The sequence below is a fragment of the Capsicum annuum genome, chromosome 1, assembly GCF_002878395.1.
Source record: "Capsicum annuum cultivar UCD-10X-F1 chromosome 1, UCD10Xv1.1, whole genome shotgun sequence".
NCBI classification, from domain to species: domain Eukaryota; kingdom Viridiplantae; phylum Streptophyta; class Magnoliopsida; order Solanales; family Solanaceae; genus Capsicum; species Capsicum annuum.
This window is the reverse complement of record NC_061111.1, coordinates 232,152,878-232,178,863: the sequence shown is the minus strand read 5'-3', so window position 1 is coordinate 232,178,863 and position 25,986 is coordinate 232,152,878. Positions and strand designations below refer to the sequence as shown.

The 25,986-nt window shown below is 37.3% G+C and overlaps 1 protein-coding gene across 1 annotated transcript; it reads right to left on the bottom strand.

Annotated features, from left to right (window-relative positions):
• Window positions 1-22,666: 22,666 nt before the first annotated feature.
• Window positions 22,667-25,528, bottom strand: LOC107841067 (pectin acetylesterase 11-like). Its single transcript, XM_047409483.1, has 12 exons — window positions 25,157-25,528; window positions 24,983-25,065; window positions 24,756-24,885; window positions 24,553-24,632; window positions 24,373-24,459; window positions 24,128-24,252; window positions 23,981-24,041; window positions 23,828-23,881; window positions 23,636-23,713; window positions 23,423-23,528; window positions 23,172-23,320; window positions 22,667-23,029 (listed from the first exon to the last, which is right to left on the bottom strand). Exons 1-12 carry the CDS (start codon window positions 25,332-25,334, stop codon window positions 22,919-22,921), a joined length of 1,242 nt encoding a protein of 413 aa, XP_047265439.1. The 5' UTR covers window positions 25,335-25,528; the 3' UTR covers window positions 22,667-22,918.
• Between the last annotated feature and the right edge of the window lie 458 nt (window positions 25,529-25,986).

Here is a 25,986-nt window from a genome sequence, read left to right as displayed (position 1 = left end):
TTGGGGTTGGGTGATCCTACACCAACCAACATGCGGCTTGTAATGGCAGATAGATCGGTAAAACGGCCTGTTGGTATCTTCTATGATGTATTAGTGAAGGTTTCTACCTTTATTTTTTCTATAGACTTTGTTATTTTGGATTGCGAGGTGGATTTTGAGGTGCCCATAATCTTGGGTCGACCTTTCCTCGCAACAGGAAGTGTGCTTATTGATCTGCGAGCAAATGAACTCTTATTTTGGATAAACGACGATTTGGTACGTTTTGTTGTATACAAATCAATGAAGCAGCCCAAAGATATGAATGTGATCTCTATAGCTGATGTTTATTATGAGGATGAGAAGGAATTATCTTTAGAGAAGCAGCTTTCTGTTGAGCCATTGGCTGCTGTGCTTTTAAACTTTGAGCGTGAGGATGTTGAAGAGCACAAAAAGGCTATCTATGCTTTGACAGGAATGGAGTCGTATTCATATGCCCCCAAGAAGCTAGACCTTGACCTTAAGAATCGACCTTCACCACCGGCAAAGCCATCCATTGAAAAACCACCTATGCTAAAATTGAAAGAGCTACCCAGTCATCTAAGGTATGCGTTCTTGGGAAGTGGAAATACACTACCGGTTATTATTGCTGCTGATTTATAGGAACAATAAGTAGAGGCTCTTATCTCTGTTCTGAAGAGGTATAAAAGAGCTATTGGTTGGACTATTGCTGATATCATTGGTATCCCTCCGGGCATATGTATGCACAAGATTCAGCTCGAGAAAGATTGCGTACCCACTATTGAGCATCAGCGTCGTCTGAACCCACCTATCCAAGAGATGGTGAAGAAAGAAATCATAAAGTGGTTAGATGCAGGGGTGGTGTATCTAATCTCAGACAGTAAATGGGTGAGTCCTGTACAATGTGTGCCCAAGAAAGGGGGCATGACAGTAGTAGCGAACAAAAAGAATGAGCTAATTCCACTCAGGCCTGTCACTGGGGGGAGGGTGTGTATGGACTACCGGAAGCTAAACTCGTGGATATTAAAGGACCACTTCCCAATGCCATTCATGGATCAAATGCTTGATCGATTAGCAGGAAAAGGATGGTTCTGTTTCTTGGATGGTTATTCCGGATATAATCAGATTTGCATTGCTCCTGAAGATCAGGAGAAGACCACTTTTACATGCCCATATGGTACTTTTTCATTCAAACGAATTCCATTTGGGCTATGTAATGCACCTGCCACTTTTCAGTGGTATATGATGTCCATTTTCTCTGATATAGTTGAAGACACCTTGGAGATGCTTATGGATGACTTTTCGGTTATAGGTGACTCATTTGAATCATGCTTGGCAAATCTGAGTACGGCTTTGTAGCAATGTGTGGAATTCGATCTGGTGCTAAATTGGGAGAAGGGCCATTTCATGGTTTATGAAGGCATTATTCTCGAGCATAAGGTCTCTGAAAAGGGAATTAAAGTTGATCGAGCCAAGATTGAAGTTATCAAGAGACTACCACCTCCAATTTCTGTGAAGGGGGTTCGTAGTTTTCTCGGTCATGCTGGCTTTTATCGGAGGTTTATTAAAGACTTCACCAAGATTGCAAACCCATTATGCAAACTTTTGGAGAAGGAAGCAAAGTTTCACTTTGGTGCAGATTGCTTGAAGGCATTTGAATGCCTCAAGGGGAAGCTAGTTGAAGCCCCTATTATTGTAGCACCTGATTGGTCTCTACCCTTTGAAGTTATGTGTGATGCAAGTGGTGTAGCCTTGGGTGCTGTACTTGGTCAGAAAAGAGAAAAGCTATTTCATCCAATCTACTACGCGAGTAAGGCCTTGAATGGAGCACAAAAGAACTATACCGTCACTGAATAAGAGCTTCTAGCGGTTGTTTATGCTTTCGAAAAGTTCCGTGCTTACTTGTTGGGAACCAAGGTAGTGGTTCATACAGATCATGAGGCTCTAAGATATCTGATGGCAAAGAAGGATGTTAAGCCAAGGCTAATTAGGTGGGTGTTACTGCTTCAAGAATTTGATTTCGAGGTAAAGGATAGAAAAGGTTGTGAAAACTAAGTAGCTGATCATCTATCTAGACTTGAGAGTGAGCACACAGTGCAGACTGACCTTGATATTGATGATGCATTCCCAAATGAAGAAATTCTAGCAACTATGGTGGAAAACTTATCGTGGTATGCAGATTATGCCAACTACATGGTGAGCGAAGTGATTCCTGAGCATCTCTCCTTTCATCAAAATAAAAAGTTCATGCATGATGTGAAACATTACTTTTGGGATGAGCCTTATCATTTTCAACGATGTGCTGATGGTATTATTAGGCGGTGCATCCCAGATGTAGAGGTGCCTAGCATATTGGAAGCAAGCCATGCTTCCCAAGTTGGAGGTCACCATGCAGGTGATCGGACGGCCAAGAAAGTACTGCAAAGTGGCTACTATTGGCCTTTATTATTCAAGGATGCTTACGATTTTGTAAGAAGATATGATCAGTGTCAGCGGCAAGGTTCTATTTCAAAGCACCATGAGATGCCCATATCCAAAATGCTTAAAGTAGAGTTATTCGATGTCTAGGGTATTGATTTCATGGGTCCATTTGTGAGCTCATTTGGGATGAAATATATCCTAGTTGTTGTGGATTATGTATCCAAATGGGTCGAAACAGTCGCGCTAGCCGATAATGAAGGTAAGACTATTGTGGCATTCTTAAAGAGAAATATCTTCTCTCATTTTGGGGTACCTCGTACCATCAAAAGCGATGGAGGATCACATTTCTGCAACAAGCTATTCAGAGCTGTATTGGCAAAGTATGGGCTTAAGCAACATAAGGTAGCTACACCGTACCACCCACAAACTAGTGGGCAGGTGGAGGTTTCAAATCGGGAAATCAAGCTGATCCTTGCTAAGACTATGAATGCCAGCAGGAAAGATTGGTCCAGGAAATTGGACGATGCCTTATGGGCATATAGGACCGCGTTTAAAACACCAATTGGCATGTCACCATACCAACTAGTTTATGGAAAGGCTTATCACTTGCCAATTGAGCTAGAACATAAAGCAATGTGGGCACTGAAGCAGCTTAACCAAAAATGGGATGATGTTATAGATATGAGATTGGGACAGCTGAATGAGATGGATGAATTCCGTCTAAATGCACATGAAAGAGCAGATCTTTACAAGGAAAGAATGAAAAAGTACCATGATCGGAGGCTTATTCAATGAAACTTTTAGAAAGGTGATTTGGTACTTCTTTTCAACTCCAGACTGAAGCTGTTTCCAGGTAAGTTGAAGTCTAAATGGTCTGGTCCATTCAGAATCAGCCAAGTTTACTTATCTGGAGTAGTGGAGTTAGAACACGATGATGGTAGTGTCTTTAAGGTGAATGGCCAAAGAGTGAAACTATATATTGGTCCAACCGACTCGATAAAATGTATAGCCACCATATATCTTGATGAAGTCTGAGTAATCAAGATAACTATGTTGTGCCGCGATAATAAATCAAGCGCTTCATGGGAGACAACCCATCATTTTTAATCATTTTTGTTTTACTAGGAGTTTGTTGTTGATAAATAAAAAATCAAAAAGAAGAGTCGAGCCACGACCAAAAATAAGGTGCTTGGTGGGAGGCAACCCATCCTTCTAATCATTTTTGCTGTTTTTGATTAAGTGTAGGTGCATGAAGCACAAAGGAGGAGATTAGACCCAATTTTGATTTAGAAGTGAGTCATGTAAATGGTGGTAAGTCTAGGAATGATGGAACAATACAGGTAAGTGGGAGTTCTCAAATGTGTAAGGTTCAAGTATGATTTGCATTAGAGTCGTGCCTCGAGTTATGTAGGTTCGACCCAAAGAAAAAGTTTTGTGGTGCTACTTTATTTTGTGACCCCGAGGTATGACCTTTTTCAACCAGGAGTGCGTCGTTTTTCCAATTGCCTACGCCAACATAGGCAATAGGCGAGGCGCCACCTATGCCAACATAGGCAATAGGCTAGCTGCCGCCTATGCCAACATAGGCAATAGGCTAGGCGCCGCCTATGCCATTGCCTATGCTCACTGCCTCACATAAGAAATAGGCTAGGCATCGCCTATGCCAACATAGGAAATAGGTTAGGCGCCGCCTACTTATGCTTAGGCAATGCCATAGGCACTGCCTACTTATGCTTAGGCAATGCTATAGGTGCCGCCTATCAACATAATTTTTGCCTACTGACCCGTTTGTGAATGGACCAACCCGACCCATGGCTCATCCTTTAAATATATCCTCTACCTTTAAACACCACTCAATTTTTCTTAAACCTAGGCGCTGCCCAAGTATCCTTAACCTCTCTAAGCCCTTTTCTTTTCTCATCTAATTGTGCAAGCACACCTTCCCGATTCATCACGAGTTTATCACCAAGTAACATGGCTCCGAAAGGACGACAGGGAAAAGAGAAAGTATCCACCTCTCAAAAAGGTCACAAAAGGTCATGGAAGGACCAGGCTGATTCCTCATCTCATCAAGTGCCTCGACACACTTTTGGGATCAAATGGGTTCTGGAGGAGGAAGGTAAGGAATGGTATAGAAACAATAAAGTGATGAAATATGTACATGTGGATTTGATGCAGAAGGAAAGTTTAGCAAAGAGCTTCCCTCGCATTTTGGCAAAGATTATGGCACTAAATCTTGACTTTATCTTCCGCGATATGGGAAAATGTAATATTGATTTGACTCGAGAGTTTTATGCCAACTGGTCCCCAAGGACTACGGGAAATGAAGTAAAGATTCGGGGGCAAGTCTTGCAATTGAATGCTGATTTCTTCAACTCTTTCCTGGGTACTCCAAGTGTGGATCCATCACCAATCAAGGAGCTCTACAACAGACCTCCCTATAGAGCCATCAGACATACATTGTGTGGATCAAGGTCCATGACCCGGTGGACTCGTCACAAAGTTAATGGTAGTCACAATACTTACCCATATACTTGTTTGAACAGAGAAGCTTGCATATGGTTAAGAATAGTGAACTCCAGCTTGATTCTTGGGACATAATACACGAAGGTCACGCGTGATTGAGTCTTCTTGGTATATGCTCTAATGACAAATGTTCCCATCAACATTGGTGCAGTTATACGAATGTCGATGCGAAAAGCACGAGTGCACAAAAGGTCCCATTTCAGTTTCGGCAATTTGTTAACTGCAATCTTAAGGAAAGTGCACATTGAGAAGGAGCCAGCAAACCATAAGTTGCCACATAATCCGAAGAAGGTATATCTCACAAAAATCAAAGATCCAGAAACTGGTCAAGGCATCAACCTTACCACTGCTGAGAGACATGCTCGAGATGAGAGTTTTTTTTGCCATCTGTATGTTATGACTCGGTTCACTATGATGAATAGGGGTCGTGTGCCGACTGATGCAGAGCTTCGACAGTTGGACTATGACTACCCGCTTAATGAGCATGCTTGGGCCATGTGTGGAGTGGGGGTAAATTTTGAGGAACCTCTAGATGATGATGTGCCGACAGACGATGATCACCAACTGCTAGACTCTGATGTGGAGGACAACTCTGATGATGAAGACTCTGATGATGATTCTGATACAGGGGGTATGACCCGGATGTAGAGGAGGAGTCTAACTAACTAGGTTTTTGCTTATTTATTTACACTGAGGGCAGTGTGTTCCGTATAAGTGTGGGGTGCGGGTATATGTTTGCAGATTGTCTTGTCTGCTGTATTACGTACTGCTTGCTTTATTCTATAGTTGTTTTGATTGAGTCGTAGTTAGTTAGTTGTAATTAGTCAGATTTTTGCATGAAATTGTTCTTATAGACGGCATGGCATTATAATAGGAGTTTATGCTGAATCACTACTATTGAAACATTTAGGCTCTAAGTTGTGACTCATTCTGTGATAATTGCTTGTGGTGTAATTAATTCATCTGTTGGGTTAAGAATCTATAATGCTCCTAATTAAGTTGACCATATGCCATGTGCGTGTAAGGTTATTGTATATTCTTTGTTGTGACTGATGCTACAACTTGCCTGGTGTGTGTGTGAAGTGAAATAAAGATTGTGAGTTTAGGAGATGATTTAGGCATTTCTTTGGCAGCCCTGATTTTTTTATCTTCTTTTTACCTACCTTTGTACATTGTCCTAGTGAACACCCTTTGAGCCTTTAGCTATTTTCTTTGGCAACCTCATATGTAGCCTAATCCATTTTTTTTGAAAAGACCATAATTTGATCCAAAAACTCCCAAGCTCTTTAAATTGTAGAATTAAGTTGAGTAAAAAGTGTGGCAAAATAAGAGAAAAATGGTGAAAGTGATGCCCCAAAGTTTAGTTATTGGTACATAAAAATTCTGTGATCAAGGGTGGCTATCATAGGGATGCTTAATAAGAAAAAAATAAAAGAAGAGCAAAATAAAAAAAAAAATAAAAAAAGAGAGTTGTATATTCCCATCATTGTGATTCTGATTGAGTAACAAAATGGGTGAAAGGGGGTTGGTAGATGAAAGGAAGGTATAATGGTTGTTAAAAGTTAGTGTAAATGGCATAATGTAGTGTATTAAAGCGCTTAGGGAACATAGTCACCATTTCTGGCCAAAATAGTCCTACCTGTCCCTTTAGCCTACATTACAACCCGTAAAGACCTATTTGATCCTAACCTTAGAATTCTGATATTAGTAGAGCATTACACTAAGGGCAAACATATGGTCATCAGTTGTAATCTAAGAATTCTTTGTGAGAGTGAGAGAAAGCAAAGTCTTATACGCATGTTTCTGAAAAATGCAAAACTATGAGTGATTATGGGTAACATTTTGTGTGAGCGCACATGTTTGATGATTGTTGGGTAGTTTTATACGATTTTCTTTGGATTAACTTGTGTATACGAATTAACCAACTTAATGAGTCTATGTTGTAGGGTGAGTTGTTTCTAGTAATGATCAAGAAATCTACTCTTTGTTAATAATTGTCGTGTATGTCTTGCAGAAAATTTTGTGTTGCTCTTGTAAAGTTTAGTTAGGTATTCGCATGGATGTACTATTTTGTTCGAGGACAAACAAAGCGTTAAGTGTGGGGTGGTGATGTTAGGCGCATTTATACGTCTAAGCACCATAACTTACCCATGTTTTAGCTAAGTTTTGAGAATAAAATACATAAGTCTTGCACTTTTAGTCCTTTTTTAAGTAAGTGAGCTGACCTATGTGATTATCATTCTTTTCAGGTACTAATGAGGAAGATTTCAGCACTTTGGGGACCTGTGGACAGCAAAGAAGAACTTCACATAAAAGGGAAAGCAGCTTTTGGACTGAATGTGATGCATGGAAACTTTTTACCGGGCAAACTCAGTATTTTTAAATAGTTAAAGATTACAGTAGAAATTTATTAGAGAAGGATGTTATTAAAAAGCTTTATTGCTGAATTTTTAGGGATTATTCAATTTCAGATTCTGTAATATTTTGGAATAGAGGAAAAAATGCTAGCTTGAGGATAGAGAGAGAGAAACGTGTTTCTCTCTCAATTTCGCTAGTCATCTTCATCACCAAGATCATTCGTTGTTTTGGTATGATGAATATTTCTATGTTGATTTCTGTTTTATTAATGAGTAGCTAAGCTTCTTGTTAGGGTTATGGAAACCTTGTAGTATACTCTCTATTGCTATGGGTTTTTGAATTTATGATATGTCACGCCACTTATGTCATTACTCTCTTCATTTTGATTGAATTCTCGTGGTTGCAAACATAGGGAATGCGCCAATATAGCAATAACTTATTCGATAGAAAAGATACTATTTGGAAAAGAGAGTGTGACAAGAAAATAAGGTTTCTAACCTCTATTTTACACGTTAATGCCCTAGCAGGATTAACGTCTTGGAGAGTTCCTACAATTTCTTGTACACCTTAGATTCGAAAGAACTAAGGTGAATAAATCCTTGATGGTTGAAAAACACTTGGATTTAGAATTAGAATACGTCTCTCTATAAGTGCATGCATGCATAAAATCCGTATTACTCATAGTTAATAGAGAAGTAGAAGCTACAAGGTGGATATAACCCTAACTTGTCATTCTCTGTGATCAACTATTATTACATATATCGTCTCATTCGTTACACTAATAGTATTATTGTGCACTTAAACCAAAAAACCCCTTATCTTGGAACCTTCGACCAACAGTCTAATAATAATTGCAATACTTAGTGCCATAGTATTCCCTGTGGGGTTCGACACCCAACGTAGTTGGGTTCTATATTTGAAAGTGACTGCTTACACTTTCTAACTAGAGTTGTAATTTGGGCGTATCACAAAGTCTTTTGTTTTGGTTATCCCTACAGATATAACCCATTTGTGATATTGACCTATTTTAAGGTCCATTCTTTGGTTATGACTATTTTATTGCCCGATAGTGGTTTTGACATCGATATTGAGGGGTCATGGATTCGTCTCTTATATTTGATGGCTTCATTCCCTTTTGATGGTTTTCCCTTATTATTAGTGTCGAGAGTAGATACTCCCTTCTTGTTGTGATATGATTTTGTCTTAAGTAGAGTTGGAAAGTTAGAGATAGGTTGCCTTTCTTGTGATCGCTTCTTAAGTTGAAAAATTGGAAATTCCTTACCTTGAGTTGTTGATTTTCTGGTGGTGGTCTTAATTTTGACCTTGGTTCGGGATTGATATATTTTTTCTTTCATGATGTGATTTTTGGGTGGATTCATGAAATCCTAATTCTAGAGTTTTTCCCTCCTAATGAGGCATGGTAGAGTATTTCTCCTCGATAATATGTGCCTATTACTACTCGTTGCTGAGATGGAGTATTGGACTAATTAGTTCTGGATTAAGTTGTATTTCTCTGAGTTTCTAGAATCTTTGCCTTCGCTAATATGGTTTGTAGCCTTGGGAATATTTTTTAAGTATGTTTTATAGATCGTGCCCTCCAGTAGATATGGGGTAGGTTATTTGCATTTTAAACGATAATTTGTCCTATTGCTATATTTCTATACTGTGGTTTTGTATGATTTATCTCAAATATGTCAGAATTGGATACTAACGTCGATTTGAATAGTTGGTAATGATATAGGTTTATTGTTTCAGTTTTGACTTGGCACTTTGGAATGATGATTTGAATGTTGTGATGAACATGGAGTATTGATGCCTATCCATCTTCAGGTTTGGTATGGGTAGTTCAAATCGAGCGATTCAGCCTTGGTATTGAGATTTACGCTTAGTGTTGTAGAGCTTGCGTGTATCTTTCATTTTGGATTTGTCTTAGTTAAGATTTAATTTATAAGGTAGTTGAGCATACTCCGTGGTTGCCTATTGGGTCTTCTCGACTTTGGATGGATTACAAATGATAAGTGTTCAGATGATAACCCACGAACCCGATATTAGTTCGTTTAGCTTTAATCTCGAGTCTCTAGTTTTCTTTGAGAATTTTGGATAATATACTCAGTGGGAGTAATACACTTGAGATGGATTCAATATGGCTTTATTCTCATTTGATGGGACATCATGGACCAAAAATTTAGTGATGAGTAGTTATACCTTAGATTTTGAGATTTTAGCTTTATTTTTATTCGGACTGGTTGCAGCATTCGCATAGATTGCATTCCTTGATTATCTCCATTTGTGTGCTCAGATAGTACCTTATGAGTTTATTCTTATATTTCTCATATGGACTTTCAGTGGATCAACTTTAATTTTTCAAGTTTTTGATGATGAGATTGTACGGGTGAAACTCAGGTAATTTTCCTCCTTGCTCGGAGTCGATAGCAGGAAGGGATTAGTAGAAGAAGATTATGTTTGGATTTGGGAGTCAGTGGTATGACTTATGACTTGGGTTAGTTCGACTTAGATAAGCCTTTGTTGATTTGTATAGGTATCGATTGGTATCATTGTCCTATCGTTTAGATTTGTGTGCATCAGTTTTTTCAGTTGGGATAGAGGCTAGTTAGTAGTTGAATTAAGTTTTGGCAATTTGGAAAGAAAAGTGAGTGTGTTGGTTGAAAAAGGGATACTTGTGGAAAAATCCCTTGCAAGTGTTCTCTCCTCATAGAGGTTACTTGAAAAATCATGTTCGTAGCATATAGGCCCAGTACCTCATCCTTTTGAGCTTTTAAGATTCTTTCAATCCATTGACTTTCGGGGACGAAAGTCCTTTTAGTAGTGGATGTTGTAATGACCTTCTGGTCATTTTTCATCTTTCCACTTATCTTCACCATTAGTGTTTCTCCATAGATGCCCCAAGTCATTTATGACTTGCTGGGACTGATGGTTCAGTTATTGGGTAGTTCATTTGATTTTTAGAGACAATTCCTTATTTTGAAGTCTTCATTGATTCCAAATGGCCATCGGGTAAAAACTTCAGTGAAACAATCTCAAACACAAATTTTGATCGTGTCAACTGATCCGACATATCAATTTTAGTCCAGGTAGACCTTTAATTCTTGTTCCAATGTACCTGAGTTCATTTCGACCTATTGGTCGAAAAATTGGAAAATTGAACTATTAGTATGGGACCCACACTAGGCTGAAACAATCTCGGATTGAAATTTTGAGTTCTTCATCACATCTAGAACATGAATTTTAGGCTAGGGGGACCCTTGGTTCAGGTCCCAAAGCTTTTGAACTTATTTTTAGCTATTTAGCGGATTTTATGAAAAATGAAACTATAGGTGTAGCTCTACTTTTTGCCGAAGCGATCTTGGATAAACGTTTTGATGATTCTAATGGATTTGAAATGTGGATTATACTCAAATTTCACTATTAGGTCATGTTATTTGAGTTTTAAATGAGTTTTGAGTGTCAAAAACAAGTTTTGACTTTGTTGTCACGAGCATACCGCATCTCTTCGCCTAGAGAGGCGATAAATAGACCCCAAGGTCAAGAATTTGGGCATTTTCCCTTCTTCTTTGATAGCCTAAAACCCTAAATGGGTATGTTAACTCAAAATTGAGTCTTGTGGGTATCTAGGGAGTTTGGTAAACATCTTTTATCATGATTATCATCCAGAATAAGGTAAGATTTTATCACTGTATTGGTAAATTTCTTAAATCTTGATCCAAAACCCTAATTTAGATTAGGGCTTAATTTATCCCCAAATTTCATTTTTTTGCACCCATTATTTGAGAGTTATGATTTTGTGGTGATGTATGAGCATTGGGTTGACCTCGAAAACACAATTTTTCATACTAGGACCCACTTAGGGTTTTTGGTGTCTTCTTTGGACCCGAAGCAAAATAGTTCAATATGAGTATCGTTAGACTCGTATTGATTATTTGATTATATTTTTGATAGTATGATGGTATTTTGGGGGATTGTGAAGTAAAGACAAGGATGTGGTGCATGATGTGAGGTTTTGGAGTTCGGACATGAGGTAGGCTTCTACCTACTCTTCTTCGAAGATGATGTGTGTTATGATGACATGTAAATATGAATATTAGGCTTTGATTATGAATAAATAACCTAGGATTGATTATAGATATTTGGGGAATTGGATAAAGGTTTTGGGCTCATAAGGTAGTATGGTTGTGACCCTTTTAGTATCCTATTACATTCTCCCTAGATTGAACTAGTTTGTAGTATGCAAATATTATGATGATAGGTTTGGGATGTGGTCCAAAGTGTTGGAATCATGGTTAGTGTGATTGACCTTAGTTGGACTAGTCTAGTGATCTTGAAATAGTATCTTGGGGTAGAATTGACATAATTGTCCATCATTATGATGAGTTTCCTATTTTAGGATCGGTTGTGGCTTACTTGACACCTAAAAGTTTAAATAGATACCTTAGCCTAGTTTTGGGTGTAGTTTTCCTTAATATGGAGATTGAAGATTAGAAGAGGGATCATCCATCCCACATTAGCCAAGACTTATGTTAGCCCTTGTTAACTTAGTTAAGGATTGTAACGCCCTAGATCTGGTACCTGAAACGCTACACGGTGCTCATGACCCTGAAGGATGACAAGATAACCCATGACTAATATCTGTATTTGTACACTGCATAATATACTGTATATATTTATACATACACTGTAAAAATATGAAATGGAAGCTATAAGTCCATAAGGTTCAAAACTAAATAAATATCTGATAAAACAATGTCTGAAAAATGGCATAACAATACCAAAATGAATCTAAAGTAACTGTCTGACATGCTATAGTCTGAAATCCTGGAAACTTTCTGAATAAGGAGTTGATGGGACATGTCCCCAACTAACTCCATCTACTGAGATAAATAAGTACTGAAAGAATAACATAATCAATTAATTTCCTCAAAGGATGTGAACTCACTGCTATCTCTGTTTGCTAAAACCTAGAATGCTATAGACGCTCTAGGTCTTGTGCTCCTAAACCTATGGCGTAAAATAAAACACTATAGCGCAAATGCATCAGTACGTTGGAATGCACTGGTACACATGTGAGGTAGGCTAAATGTATGGGGTTTATATGCATGAACAATAATAATAATAGACTGACTTAATAACATGAATGTGAGAATACATGCATGACTACGTAGTTGTAACTGAGATCATGATAAGACTAAATACTGAGTTCTAATTACTGAGTTTACTGATATTGACATCTGAGTTACTGATGAGTGAGAAAGACTAATACTCTATTACTGAATACTGAGGGACTGATATTATCTTACTGTTACATGAATAACCGTGTCTGACAGTTTTGATTATAAAGAACTTGTCTAATTGACTGCATCTGACAGTCCTAAAGCTGAATACTGATAATATGAGTTCTGTTAACTGATATAATTGATAACATGAGTGAGTATATCTGACAGTCTTGAATCTGATGAAACTAGCTGAGTTTCATACTGTATCTGAGTTGACTGTATGTGACAGTCCTAAAATCTGAAGAACTATATGAGCTCTTTTTCTAAGACTGAGACTGAGACTTAGAATGAAACTATGGGAAGTGATCATCTAACCAACATGCCTCCGAAATAAACTAGTAGGGTACAACTTATAACCCCAGCTGGATGGGTGTCAGTACCATGCCATGCTTAAAGACAAGCTGTGAATATACCCTCACTGACAGAGAGCTCTTCCGTCAACCCCTCCTAGAAGGTAACCTAAATGAGATGTATATATAATACCTAAATGCATGGGATGCATCTCAACCTACGCTAGCTATATAGTTCTGGAACTTAAGGATTGCTTCTAGGGATCTCAGTCCGATCTAGCGGGTGAACCTACATCCCAAGTCTAGATCGGTGCTGAATCCTACTCCCATCTGAAAGACACTAAACTGATTAACTAAACTAAACTGGCACTGATGGTATTGCTTAGCTGAGTTGAGCTGAGTTCACTGAGTTTCGTAGACTGATGGAATACTACTGAGATCCGAGGACTGACTAAGAGTACTGAAGTTACTGAGATTACTGAGAATACTGAAGTTTCTGATATTTCTGAGTACTGAGATAATTGGGATTACTGAACTAGTGGGATTACTGAGATTTTTGAGATTTCTGGGTTACTGAGCTTTCCTGGGTCACATGACTGACTGAGTTCTATGGATCATGGTTGGACTGAGGATATCATGAAAACATGACACTGGTTCTAGGAACACAACTATATTTTCGGGTACAAGTACCCCCAGGACTCGATAGAAGGAAATTGACACAACATGACTTGACTCTTCTTGAACACATGACCAATATTCACAATATATAATAACATAAGTTGGGGGATTTTATATAACACATGGTTCTCAAAGTCTTATATATGGAAGGGAATGCATATAACAGCCCGCCATAATTCCATCAATCTATTTTCAAGAACATTCCATCAAAATCACAATGCCGAACAATATCATAAACGTCATTATTTTCATAAGGGTGCAACATATATTTAACATTTAGGTCACAATTTAACTATAACACATGATTTCTAGTCTCTTAGGCATTTTATCAAGAACCTTACATGCAAAACTTAGGCATATGTGTAATCATCAAATTATTCATCATGATTCATCAAATTTACATATTTCCAAATCATAGGATATCATAGATACATATACACACATAAAGCTTTAACTTAGGAATCATTCAACATTAATAACATGAACATAATCCATTCAACACATAAATATCATGATATAGAATTTAAAAGAGGGTTCTTGGGATTCATGGATGAAAGAAATCCATGAAAGAATACTATGCATACCTGGGTTGTGATTTCTTGAAGATATGTGAAGGAAAACCTGAATTCTTCGCTTGGAATTAAGCACCTAGGGTTTCTTGTTCTTGGGGATTGATCCTTGAGAGAAACCCTAATGTTTGTTGTGGTGAAATAATGAATAAATAAGCTGAGGTCGGGTATAACTGGCTATATATAGGTGGGTGATAAAAGAACAAAATACCTATATTAAAACGACTTAAAAAATAATTGAACGGTGTTGACGGTGGGCACGATGGTCTGTCGCATGTCCGACGGCCCGTCGAACATAACCAAAAACTGAACTCTTTGCCTTGCCTATGATAGTATGGTCGACGGTTCGTTGCTAGTCTGTCAGACCTGATATTCGCACTTGGCCAGAAGATGAGTTTACTGCCTTGTTGTGATGTCTTGGGCGCGACGGTCCATCGCATGTCTGACGGTCCATCGTCCTACACTGTCGGACCTGGCAGTTTTGACTGCTTCTGTATTTTTGCCATAGCTTCTTCATCTAATACCAGATTTGAACTAAATTTGTATTATTGGAAAGCTAATTCAATTTTCCACTGAACAAAAAACTTAAAATCTTAGAAATTCCATGTATATAAAAGTCGATTCATCTTACAAAGAAATCTTCTAACATTCTTGGGGAAACATTTTAAGCTAGGAAAAGTACGGGTATTACAATATCTCACTCTTAAGAACATTCATCCTTGAATGAGACTGAGAGTGAGGGGAAGAACATAACTGACACACATACTTAACATGAATAACTGAAACATGATCTCATGACTGACATGACTGAGTAGATAAATATAACATACTGAATATGCATATCTGATACATGACTGATAAGATGAATTCATGCATATCTGAAACATGGATAATTGAATTATGAATATATGACTGAATGTTCTGATAAATTGAATTTTTCATGGTGATAATGCATGTCTGATGCATAATTACATGCCTGTACTGATATATGAATGCATGGCTGAATATGCAAGGGTATTTAGTACCAAATCTGTAATGGGGATCTGAGCACGAACTGAATACCAAGTATAATGGTAATTTGAACATGGAACTGAGTAAACTTTAGAAAAACTATTATGTAACTGAAATATATTGATGACCCCATGATTATGCTAGTCGTATGCATGAACGAAAACCTGAGAACATGACTGAGACTGAAACATGATACATATAAATTGAATTTCGTGAACTGAACTGAGCCCCAACATACATGGATCATAATTGAGATCTGAACTTGAAGGCTAACTTATGAGTATTCCTACTCAAAACTGGATTCATTACATAAAAAATGAGTGGGATGTTTAAGTTATAAAAGTTTGGGGGATTATAGCGTATCTCCCACTTGGGACACTATGTCCCTTGAAAAATGCTGATTTTACTGAGATATTGAAGAAACACTGAAGCAATGCACAAGGTACCTAAAATATAAATCGAATCTGATTATCTGAGATCTGAATGGTACTTCATCCTAATAGCTGGGCTGAGGATATGGAATTTCTCTTACGAACATTAGAAAGGGACTAACTGAGTAACGTAAAATAGCTAAGCATGAATTCATGAAATGCTAAATTGTTCGAGGATGCAAGGCTAGTTGGATGACATGATTCGGAAATATTTTGTAAGATGAAGTATTGAAATACTGATGTAATGTATGACTGATAACTGCATGCCATAGTCAAGCGACACTTGAAATTAGATTGTGGTACTGATCTTATTCTGAACTAAGGCTGACGCTAACACTATGTCTAAGACTATAGTAGAAACTATAACTTAGTCTCTAATTAGGACTCATACAAGAACTGAACGTTGGTTTCTGATAATTGAGGTTTAGACTGATATTGAAGTACTGATAATTGATAGTGATAACTACTTGGGTAAGATTGACATATGAAAGGATCCTATAACAAATAATATATTAACCTCAACACACGACTAAGGCCTGAGGAACGGAATACTACCATTATAGACTTATCATGAAATTTAAAATGAGGGTATACATGATGTAATCTGATCTTGAATGATCACTAGGAGTAGAGCATGAGTTATGTGAACTGAATATATGGTAAAACATGACATGAGGGCTTGAGTCATGAGCTGCATGCCCTGAGTCTGAAATTTCTATGTTCACGGAACATGATTTGTAAAACTAAGCAAACTGAAACTCCTGAATCTAAAGAAACATGAACATATAAATAAGGGATCTATAACTTACCAATGGATACACCAGGAGAACTTTCCTGATCCTATCATGACTGAAGGGCATGGAGTCTGTTTGGGTATTGCCCACTGGTAGTGCTGGAATTGGCACCCTGCTGATTTGTGTAATCGGATTGAGCTGAAGAACTGAGATGACTCTGGTAACCTGAATGGGGGAATTCTCTAACCTTTTGACCTAACTTACCACATCTAAAACACACACCATTTCTAGCTCTACACACACCCTTATGATGCTTACCACACTTTGTGCAAAACGGATGAGTAAGGATTCTGCTCTTACTACTCTGGGCCTTAGAGCCCGATGCCCCATTCCTATGGTCATTTTTAAACTTTGGTACTGAGGCACTAGATACAAAGTATACTAGGGCTGAAGATTTCTGACAAATTATAGAACGGTTACCACCTTGTGACCCATGCTGAGGAAAACTATAACTACCAAATCTGGCTCTCATATTTTCTCTCCTTCTTCTTAAGCTTCTGCTCCTCCATCTGTTGGGGATAGATCATAAGCCTAGATATGTCCATGTCACCAATTAATATCGTAGTCCTGCACTCCTTAACCACTCTACCTAATATCCCGGACATAAACTTATTCATTATGGATCTACTGTCTGGTACTACATGGGGAGCATACCTAGCTAACTGAGTGAGCTTAATAGAGTATTCTTTTACGCTCCTCGTACCTTATCTGAGATTGATGAACTCTAACACTTTAGTCTAGTTCTGCTCTATGGGAAAGAACCTATCTAAGAAAGTTGTAGCAAACTCTTCCCACTCTATGGTCTCTGTATCTGTATCCCTGTCTACCTTCCACTGTTTATACCATGTATAGGATATATCTTGTAGCTGATAGGTTGCTAAATCTACTCTCTCACTGGAAGTCACTCCCATGATTTTTGTGACTTTTTGAACCTGATCGAGGAACTCCTGTAGATCTTCTTCGAACTTGGAACCGGTGAATAGAGGAGGATTCATTCGGGTGAAGTCCCGAATCCTCACTACAGTAGAATTTACCACTAGGTTAGCTGAAATAGCAACTGGCCATTCATTTTAAGCTATGACTGAACTGGCTAAAGTACTAAATATAGTCCTGAATTCTGCATGAGAGACGTGCTCATCCAGAGAATCTGGCTGGATGGGATGAGGAGCTGACTTATTTTTAGTTTCCCTTTTGTTTGTCCTTTTGGGAGGCATGTTCTATAAACAAATGGAAGAAACAGATTAGACTAAGAGCTTAACTGGAGCTTATGCTCACGAGAACGACATGAATACTGAAAGAAGGTGAACTATCCCTAAAATATCTCATAGCCTCCTACACATAAATGTGGTGCACAACACATATATGTACAAGAATCTACTAGATGTGAATTTTCAGACTTCCTAGAATACTATTTAAACTATCTCTGATACCAATTTTGTAACACCCCGGATCTGGTACCCGGAATGCTATATGGTACTCATGACCGCGAACGACCACAAGCTAACCCATGACTGATATTTGTACCTATACACTGTATAATATTCTATATATATATACATACACTAAAAATATGGAACAGAAGGTATAAGGCCATATGGTTCAAATTTCAATAAACATTTGATAAAACAATATCTAAAAAATGGCATAACAATACCAAAATGAATTTGAAGTAACTGTCTGACATGCTATAGTTTGAAAGCCTCTAAACTGTCTGAATAAGGATTTGACGGGACATATCCCCAACTAACTCCTTCTACTGAGCTAAATAAGTACTGAAAGAACAACATAATCAAATAATATCATCCTCGAGTGATAATGAATCATTTTTAACTCTGTCTGCTGAAACCTAGAATGCTACTAATGCTATGAATCTCGTGCTCCTAAACCTATGGAGTATAATAAAACACCATAGTGCAAATACGTTAGTACTTGGGAATGTACTGGTATGCATATGAGGTAGGCTAAATGCATGGGGTTCATATGCATGAACAATAATAATAATACAATGACTTAATAACTTGAACGTAACAATACATGCATGACTTCATAGCTGTAACTGAGATTATGATAGTACTGAATACTGAGTTCTGATTACTTAGTTTATTGATATTGCCATCTGAGTCAGTGATGAGTAAGAAACACTAAAACTATATTACTAAATACTAAGTGACTGATACTATGTTACTGATAAATGAATAACTGTGTATGATAGTTTTGATTATGAAGAACTGGTCTAATTGACTGTATCTAACTGTCCTGAAGTTGAATACTAATAACATGAGTTTTGATAGCTGATATTACTGATAACATGAGTGACTGTATCTGACAGTCCTAAATCTAATGGAACTAGCTGAGTTTCGTACTGTATCCGAGTTGACTGTATCTGATAGTCCTAAAATTTAAAGAATTATCTTAGTTGTTTTTCTGAGACTGAGACAGAGACTGACACTAAAACTGTGGGAAGTAATCATCTAACCGATATTCCCTAGAACTAAAATGGTGGGTTCTAACTTATAACCCCAGCTGGTAGGGCGTCAATACTATGCCTCGGGTAAAGACAAGTTGTGATTATACCCTTGCTGATAGGGAGCTCTTCCATCAAACCCTCCTGGTAAGTAACCCAAATGAGATGTACATATAGTCCCTAAATTCGTAGGATGTATGTTAACCTATGCTGGCTACGTAGTTCTGGAACTTAGGGATTGCTTATAGGGATCTCAGTCTTATCTAGCGGGTGAGCCCCAATCCCTAGGCTCGCTTGGTGCTAAATCTTACTCCCATCTGAAACACACTAAACTGATTAAATGGAATGATTAACTAAACTGAACTAGTACTGATGGTATTTCTTAGATGAGTTGAGCTGAGTTCACAGAGTTTCATTGACTGACGGAATACTACTAAGATTTGAGGACTGATTGAGAGTACTGAAGTTATGAGATTACTGAGAATACTAAAGTTTTCATCATTACTGAGTACTGAGATCATTGTGATAACTGAACTACTAAGAACTAAGATTTCTGAGATTTCTTGGTTGTTGATCTTTCTTGAGTCACATGACTGACTGAGTTCTATAGATCATGGCTGGACTGAGGATATCATGAAAACATGACACTGGCTCTAGGCACACAACTATATTTTTGGGTACAAGTACCCCCAGGACTCGATAGAAAGAAACTGACACAACTTGACTTAACTCTTCTTGAACACATGACCAATATTCACAATTCATAATAACATAAGTTGGGGGATTTTATACTACACATGGTTCTCAAAGTCTTATACATGGAAGGTAATGCATATAACAACCCGCCATGAGTCCACCAATCTAGTTTCATGAACATTCTTTCAAAATCACAATGCCTAACAATATCATAAAAGTCATTGTTTTCATAAGGGTGTAGCATACATTTGTCATTTAGGTCACAATTTAAGTATAACACATGATTTCTAGTCTCTTAGGTATTTTATCAAGCACCTTACATGCATAACTTAGGCACAGGTGTAATCATCAAATTATTCATCATAATCTACAAAATTTACATATTTCCAACTCATTGGATATCATATATTCATATAAATGCATAAAGATCCCAACTTGTGAATCATTCAACATCAACAACATGAACATAATCCATCCACCACATAAATATCATGATATAGAATTTAATAGAAGGTTCTTGGGCTTCATGGATGAAAGGAATACATGAATGAACACTATGCATACCTGGGTTATGATTTTTTGAAGATCTATGGAGGAAAACATAAATTCTTGGCCTGGAATTAAGCACCTAGGGTTTCTTATTCATGGGGATTGATCCTTGAGAGAAACCCTAATGTTTGTTGTGGTGAAATAATGAATAAATGAGATGAGGTCGGGTATAACTGGGTATATATAGACGGGTAGTCAAAGACCAAAATACCTCTATTAAAATGACTTAAAAAAATAACTGAATGGGTGTGTGATGGTGGGCGCAACGTTTTGTCGCATTTCCGATGGCTCGTCGGTCCATCCCGTCGAACATGACCAGAAACTGAACTTTTGCCTCGCCAGCAACGGTATGGTCGACTGTCTGTCCCTAGTCCGATGGTCCCTCAGACTTGACTATTGCACTTGGCCAGAAGATGAGTTTACTGTCTTGTCACGATGGCTTATATATATATATATACATATTTTTAAATATATATAAAATATTTTTTTTTAAAAATATCCCCCCCCCCCCCTTTTCTTATTTTTTTCATACCCCCCCCTCTTGCCCCCCTCCTTCCCCCCCCTCCCGTCCACCCTCCCACGGCTACCCCTGCAGCCCCCCCCCCCCCCCCAATCCATCCCCCTCCCCTGCAAACACCCCCGTCCACCCCTACCCTATAAACACTCTTTTATTTCATTCTTTGGCCACTCCCACCCTTGTAAACCCTCCCTCCTCGTCCATCCACCCACACCTGCAAATTCATGTCACATATTTGGGTAAACACCCCCAACACTTCCTGTATGCTCTGCAAATTTTGGTTATTTGTCTCCATTCAAGTGTTATTTGTTATGAATTTTCTAGACGTAGTTGCTTTATGTTGGTAGACTTTTTAATCCTTTCCCTTTGTTAAGTTCATAAATAATCGAGCATCAGCTCAACTAGTGAGCAGAGCATTTGTTGGTCTGGGATTTTTTGGAGTAGATTCAACCATTTAAATGAGGAATAATTGTCACAATACAGAAATAAGGAAAAAATCAGTGTAAGTTGTTTTCTGGAATTAATCAAACAACCAACTAAGACTAACTTTCTATTTTGGCACGTTTTATATAGTAGCTTCAATATTCTTTATGATGTATTTGAAGGTGTTGTTGGTTGAGCAAGTAGCTAATGTTTACCATGAAAATAGGCAGTAACAACATATCCCTTGTTCACATCTCTGTAGATTCTCAATTTTAAGATTTAATGACTACTGACAACTAATTAATGGAGAGAAAGAGAATTGGGCAGGGATGGTGGTGAGAACAACGGGGTTGGGGGAGCGGGGTAGGGGTGAGGGGTATTGAAGAAGAAAGGGTGCCTTTTCTTTTCTCTCTCTATATATATTTATAATAATAATAATAATAATAATAATAATGAAAAAAATTGGGACCATCTCAGTTTTTAAATGAAGAAGCATTTTTTTTCTTTTTTATTTAAAAAATTTCACGTCAGCTTAAGGGGTGAAATTAATACACTTTAACGATGTTAAGGGGGTAAATAAACAAAAGTTTAATCTAAGTGCTAAAGTAAGTTGAGCGGATAATTTCAGGGCAAAAATGATGTCTTTTCTTATTATTTTATTTTCTCACTTATATACATGATCCATCAAAGTAACCACTCACAATTTAAATGAGCTTTTATCATTATTTTTTATGAAAAAGACAACATATTATTTACACTAAGTTTTAAGAAATATAATCACGTCAAAATCCAAATTTTTAATCAAGCCATGACTGACACCAATGTTTTAACTTGACCGAGAGAATCAAATTTTTTGTTTAAGGATGAGATCCTATGTGGCATAGTACCAATGCAGGCAAGTGTTTGAACAAGTTGAGGAACTCAATCTCTATGAAGGCAGGAGAGCATGAGCTTGTGTTCGGTCCCGGTTATTCTAGTTTCACAGAAGGATAGAACTTGGCGTATGTGTGTTGATTGCCGAGCAATCAACCTATGAAGGGTAAAATATCGCCACTCAATCTCTAGATTAGATGACATGCTAGATGAATTGAATGACATACTCTTGTTTGTTTTTCCAGATTGACCTTAGGAGTGGGTTCCATTAAATCTGGATGAATCTGGGTGGTAAAACAGCAGTCAAGACCAAATTTGGTTTCTATGAATGGATGATGATGCCCTTTGGCCTCATGAAAGCTCCTAATATTCATCCCAACTTCACATATCCACCTTAATTTGTGTAGCCTGCTCATTCCGACATTGACCTTTTCCATACCCGATTAACTCTTAACCTCTATTTGCTTAAGATTTTAAAGTTAGAGCCACAGGTGTTGCAAGCACTCCTCAGCAGTCGGTCATTTCTCTGGCTCAAACCAATCCAAAAATTCTGTGAACTCGATCATGAGTATCTCTTTTTGAAAAATCTTTAATAACTAGTCAACTAGTAATTTATCTAGATAACCATATTTCAAGCTATGGATCCTCTTTAAATCTCAGGTTTTCTTATTCATATGTCAAGAGCTGGTAAGATTTTGCATGTTATATCAAATTAAACCACGTGCTCCACTGCTTGTGCAGTGGAAGTGGTCTTCCACTTGAGTTGCCTGTCAAAGTAATCTTTGGATCTAGCCCCCACCTACAGCTATTTGTAAATGAAAATTTCAGAAATACTAATGCACCCTCATGCAATTCTGAAGGATAACTTGTAAACTAAATGATATATATAATACTGAATAATTAAATCTAATAGGACTTAATGCAAAACGTAAAAACATTTTTTTTTTCTCCAACAGCCAGCAGCCGGCAGCCGGCTACTCCTGATCAACAGCTACGTACCACCGAATAAGCAGCAGGTACTACATCAGCAAGATTATTCATTACATAATTTCACTAACTTGCAGTCTCTAACATACGGGTGCGGGTCAATATATTGAGATCCTTCTCTCTCAAAATACCAATCCGCCACAGCTTCATTGATCGTCTACACATAAATGTTAAAGAAATTAAAATATGTTATGAACTAATCAAAACTAATAATTATGACAGGCATTTGATAATAATATTGGAAAACAAAAATGTGTGTATTCAAACTTTATATGGGTGAAAAAACGAACAGATATTACCTTATTAAGTAACGTTAGAGGTCTAGCATTGTTGGACCAGTAGGCCGGTGAAAGAATTCCACCGTGTGAATAGCAAGACGTGAGGAAATAACCCCTCGTTAAAGAAGGGGGTAGTTCCTCGAACGTCTTCAAGAACTCCACTCCAAAGGCTATATTAAAGAAATAAATAATAAAAATTAAAGAGAAGAAGAGTGATTATATGCATGTGTAATTGGAAGGTAAACATTAGTTAATCACCAAGAAATGGTAACCTTGAATAACTATACGTTGGCCAAATGTGCAATTATTTATGTGACAGATGCAATCTTTCCAGGCATGTTGAGGATCAAGGTATGGAGGAATCAAAGTGTTATTAATCTGGAGTTAGAGTGCACTGAACAATCAATATTTTTAGATTTATAGAAGTTAAAGAAAGAAACAAATCAAATTCTTGAAATTGAGAGAAATTAACATGTCTCATTGACCTGCCAGTAATCATAGATTGAATTGATTATGAAAAGTGGAGTCTGAACAAATGGAACAACATTTTGAGGGAAAAAACACTGCACCATATAGAATTAAGGAAAGATAATGTTATAATTAGAGGTCAATGTACTACTATGGCATATAATTAAAAAACTGTTTTTGTTTCAAAAACTTAAACTCTAATTAATTACCAAACTTGGTTCCATTGAAGCCGTGCAAGCTAAGGGTAAATTCTTAGCTGATCCCTGAGAATAAAAGAGGAAAAGATTCAACCTTTATCTACTTCTTGAGCATAACATAAAATTACTCGGACAAAAAAATAAATGAAAGAAAATGTGACTCACATGTAGGTTAACAATTCTCCGATACATCTCTTGGATATATGAAGTACCATAGATTGTTTTCCTGCATAAAACAAGAACGTGCCAAGAAGATCAGACACATAAATTTTATTAAAAGAAGATGTAAAGTATCGTTTCTTGAGATCTAACCCATTGATAAAGAAGCCAGCATCGGCAATACACTTAACTCGGGCATTCTCTGGAATGAGGCATTTAAACTTATCGCAGTTCAAAATTGTTGCTAATCCTCCTGCTGATATTCCCGATAGAATTGCCTGGCATTGCATTTTTGATTTTCAATATTTAGCCAAGAATTTCTTTTGAAAAAAAAAAAAGATGATAAAGTAGAATAAGGAACACGAAGCTAATGTGTGAACTGGATAAAATATTCTTACATTTTCAGCATTTTTCATTCCTTTGCTCCATAAATCTTCCATAACAGCCTTAAATATTCTTGCCCCTCTAAAATACAACTTGTTGTCCTAATATATATTATTTCTCTTTTTCAATCAGAAAGACCGTTACAGAATTAATAATATATATGCATGAGAATACATGTGTAGTATAATTCTTACAGAGTCAACTTGTTCAACGTCACTTGTGAAAGACGAACCATCACAATACTTCACCCTCACCCTGTTCCAATTGTAAAACTCTACCAAATGCCAACATTGGTTGCAGTTAGAAAAAGTGGGTAAAATTTTTTATTTATGCACTCAGGGAAAAAGTAAAAATGTAGTGCACATGAAAGGAACTATATAAGAGCTTCATTCATCACCTGGATTTTGTTGGGAAGTATTATGAAGTATCCCAGCGAAAAGACCTTTTTGACCCATCTTCTTGGTTGAACCTAAGTACATAGTTGAACGATTAAGACAATCCGGGATACTGTCGCACCAACCACCTCCCTAAACATATGAAATTTCTCCGGAGTTAATGAAGGTTTAATTTGGTGACTAATTGGTTATGTGCAATATGAAAGTTAATTTAGCAGTAATAACTAACATCCAAGTAGATAATCCAGCTGCGAAGTCCGGTACCATGTCCCCTGTCCAGATGATACGCTGGTGGACTTCCATCTAGACATACTGTTGACAAACCAAATAAATATTATGTGAGTAATTTTCTTTGACGAATCAACAAAATATATATATTTATGTTCAATTAGCTAGTCATTACCTGCACCTTGGGCGGTTGCACTTTTGAGTATTGTTCTATTGATGTACAAATCATCCTTGGCCCCGAGAACATGAGTTGTACAAAATACTGCTAGACATGCTAGCAATGCCAACATAAATGTTGTCATCCTCCGACAGACAAAAACAAGTACGTGTAAATCATGTACAAAAGGCATCATCACCAAGTTCAATTTTAGACAACAGAAAGAGAGACAATTGTTATTTATAAATGAAACAAAAGAAACAGATAGAAGAAGTATGAACTAAGGATTACATGTTGTAAGAAACTTAGGTTATTCTTCTTAAAAGGGCTGAGAAGAAAGGAGGTTTCAGTTGGGAAGAGGGGGAAAGCTAGCAGAAAATGTTTATGAGTATATACTGTAGATCTGAAAATATAATGTTCATCAGCCACTCTTTATAATAGAAGGAGGTTATAGACTTTCTGAAATTGTCTGGTCTTGGTTAATAAATGATTCCCTTTCATAATAAATCTGACAATTTATTGCTACATCACATGTGTTCACTTTTCTTGAAATGTAAAATTTCAATTATATTCTGTGCAATTCAACTCCTCGAAATAGAGAGAGCGCATATATCCCCAAACTACAACTATTAGGTGTGAATTTAGATGAGCCAAAGTGGATATCGATTACCGTCACCAAACTTAGTATGAATTAAACTATACGGGCGATGTGAATTTGTTGTTTTGTGTCAAAGAATGTTACCGACTAGGGTTTATGAAACTAGCTATAAAGAAAATTGGAAGTTCATGCTAATGTTTGGTGTATGCCATGGTTCATTCTAACAAATTATAAAAATTTTCTTTATCAA

Bases quoted from the DNA above. Each gene is read 5' to 3' on its own strand.
- LOC107841067 (XM_047409483.1), bottom strand. From the start codon at position 25,334: ATGATGCCTTTTGTACATGATTTACACGTACTTGTTTTTGTCTGTCGG. The intron at 24,460-24,552 runs GTAAGAATTATA...AATATATATTAG, and splicing joins ACGTTGAACAAGTTGACTCT to GACAACAAGTTGTATTTTAG. The intron at 24,253-24,372 runs GTAAGAATATTT...ATGCAATGCCAG, and splicing joins GAATGAAAAATGCTGAAAAT to GCAATTCTATCGGGAATATC.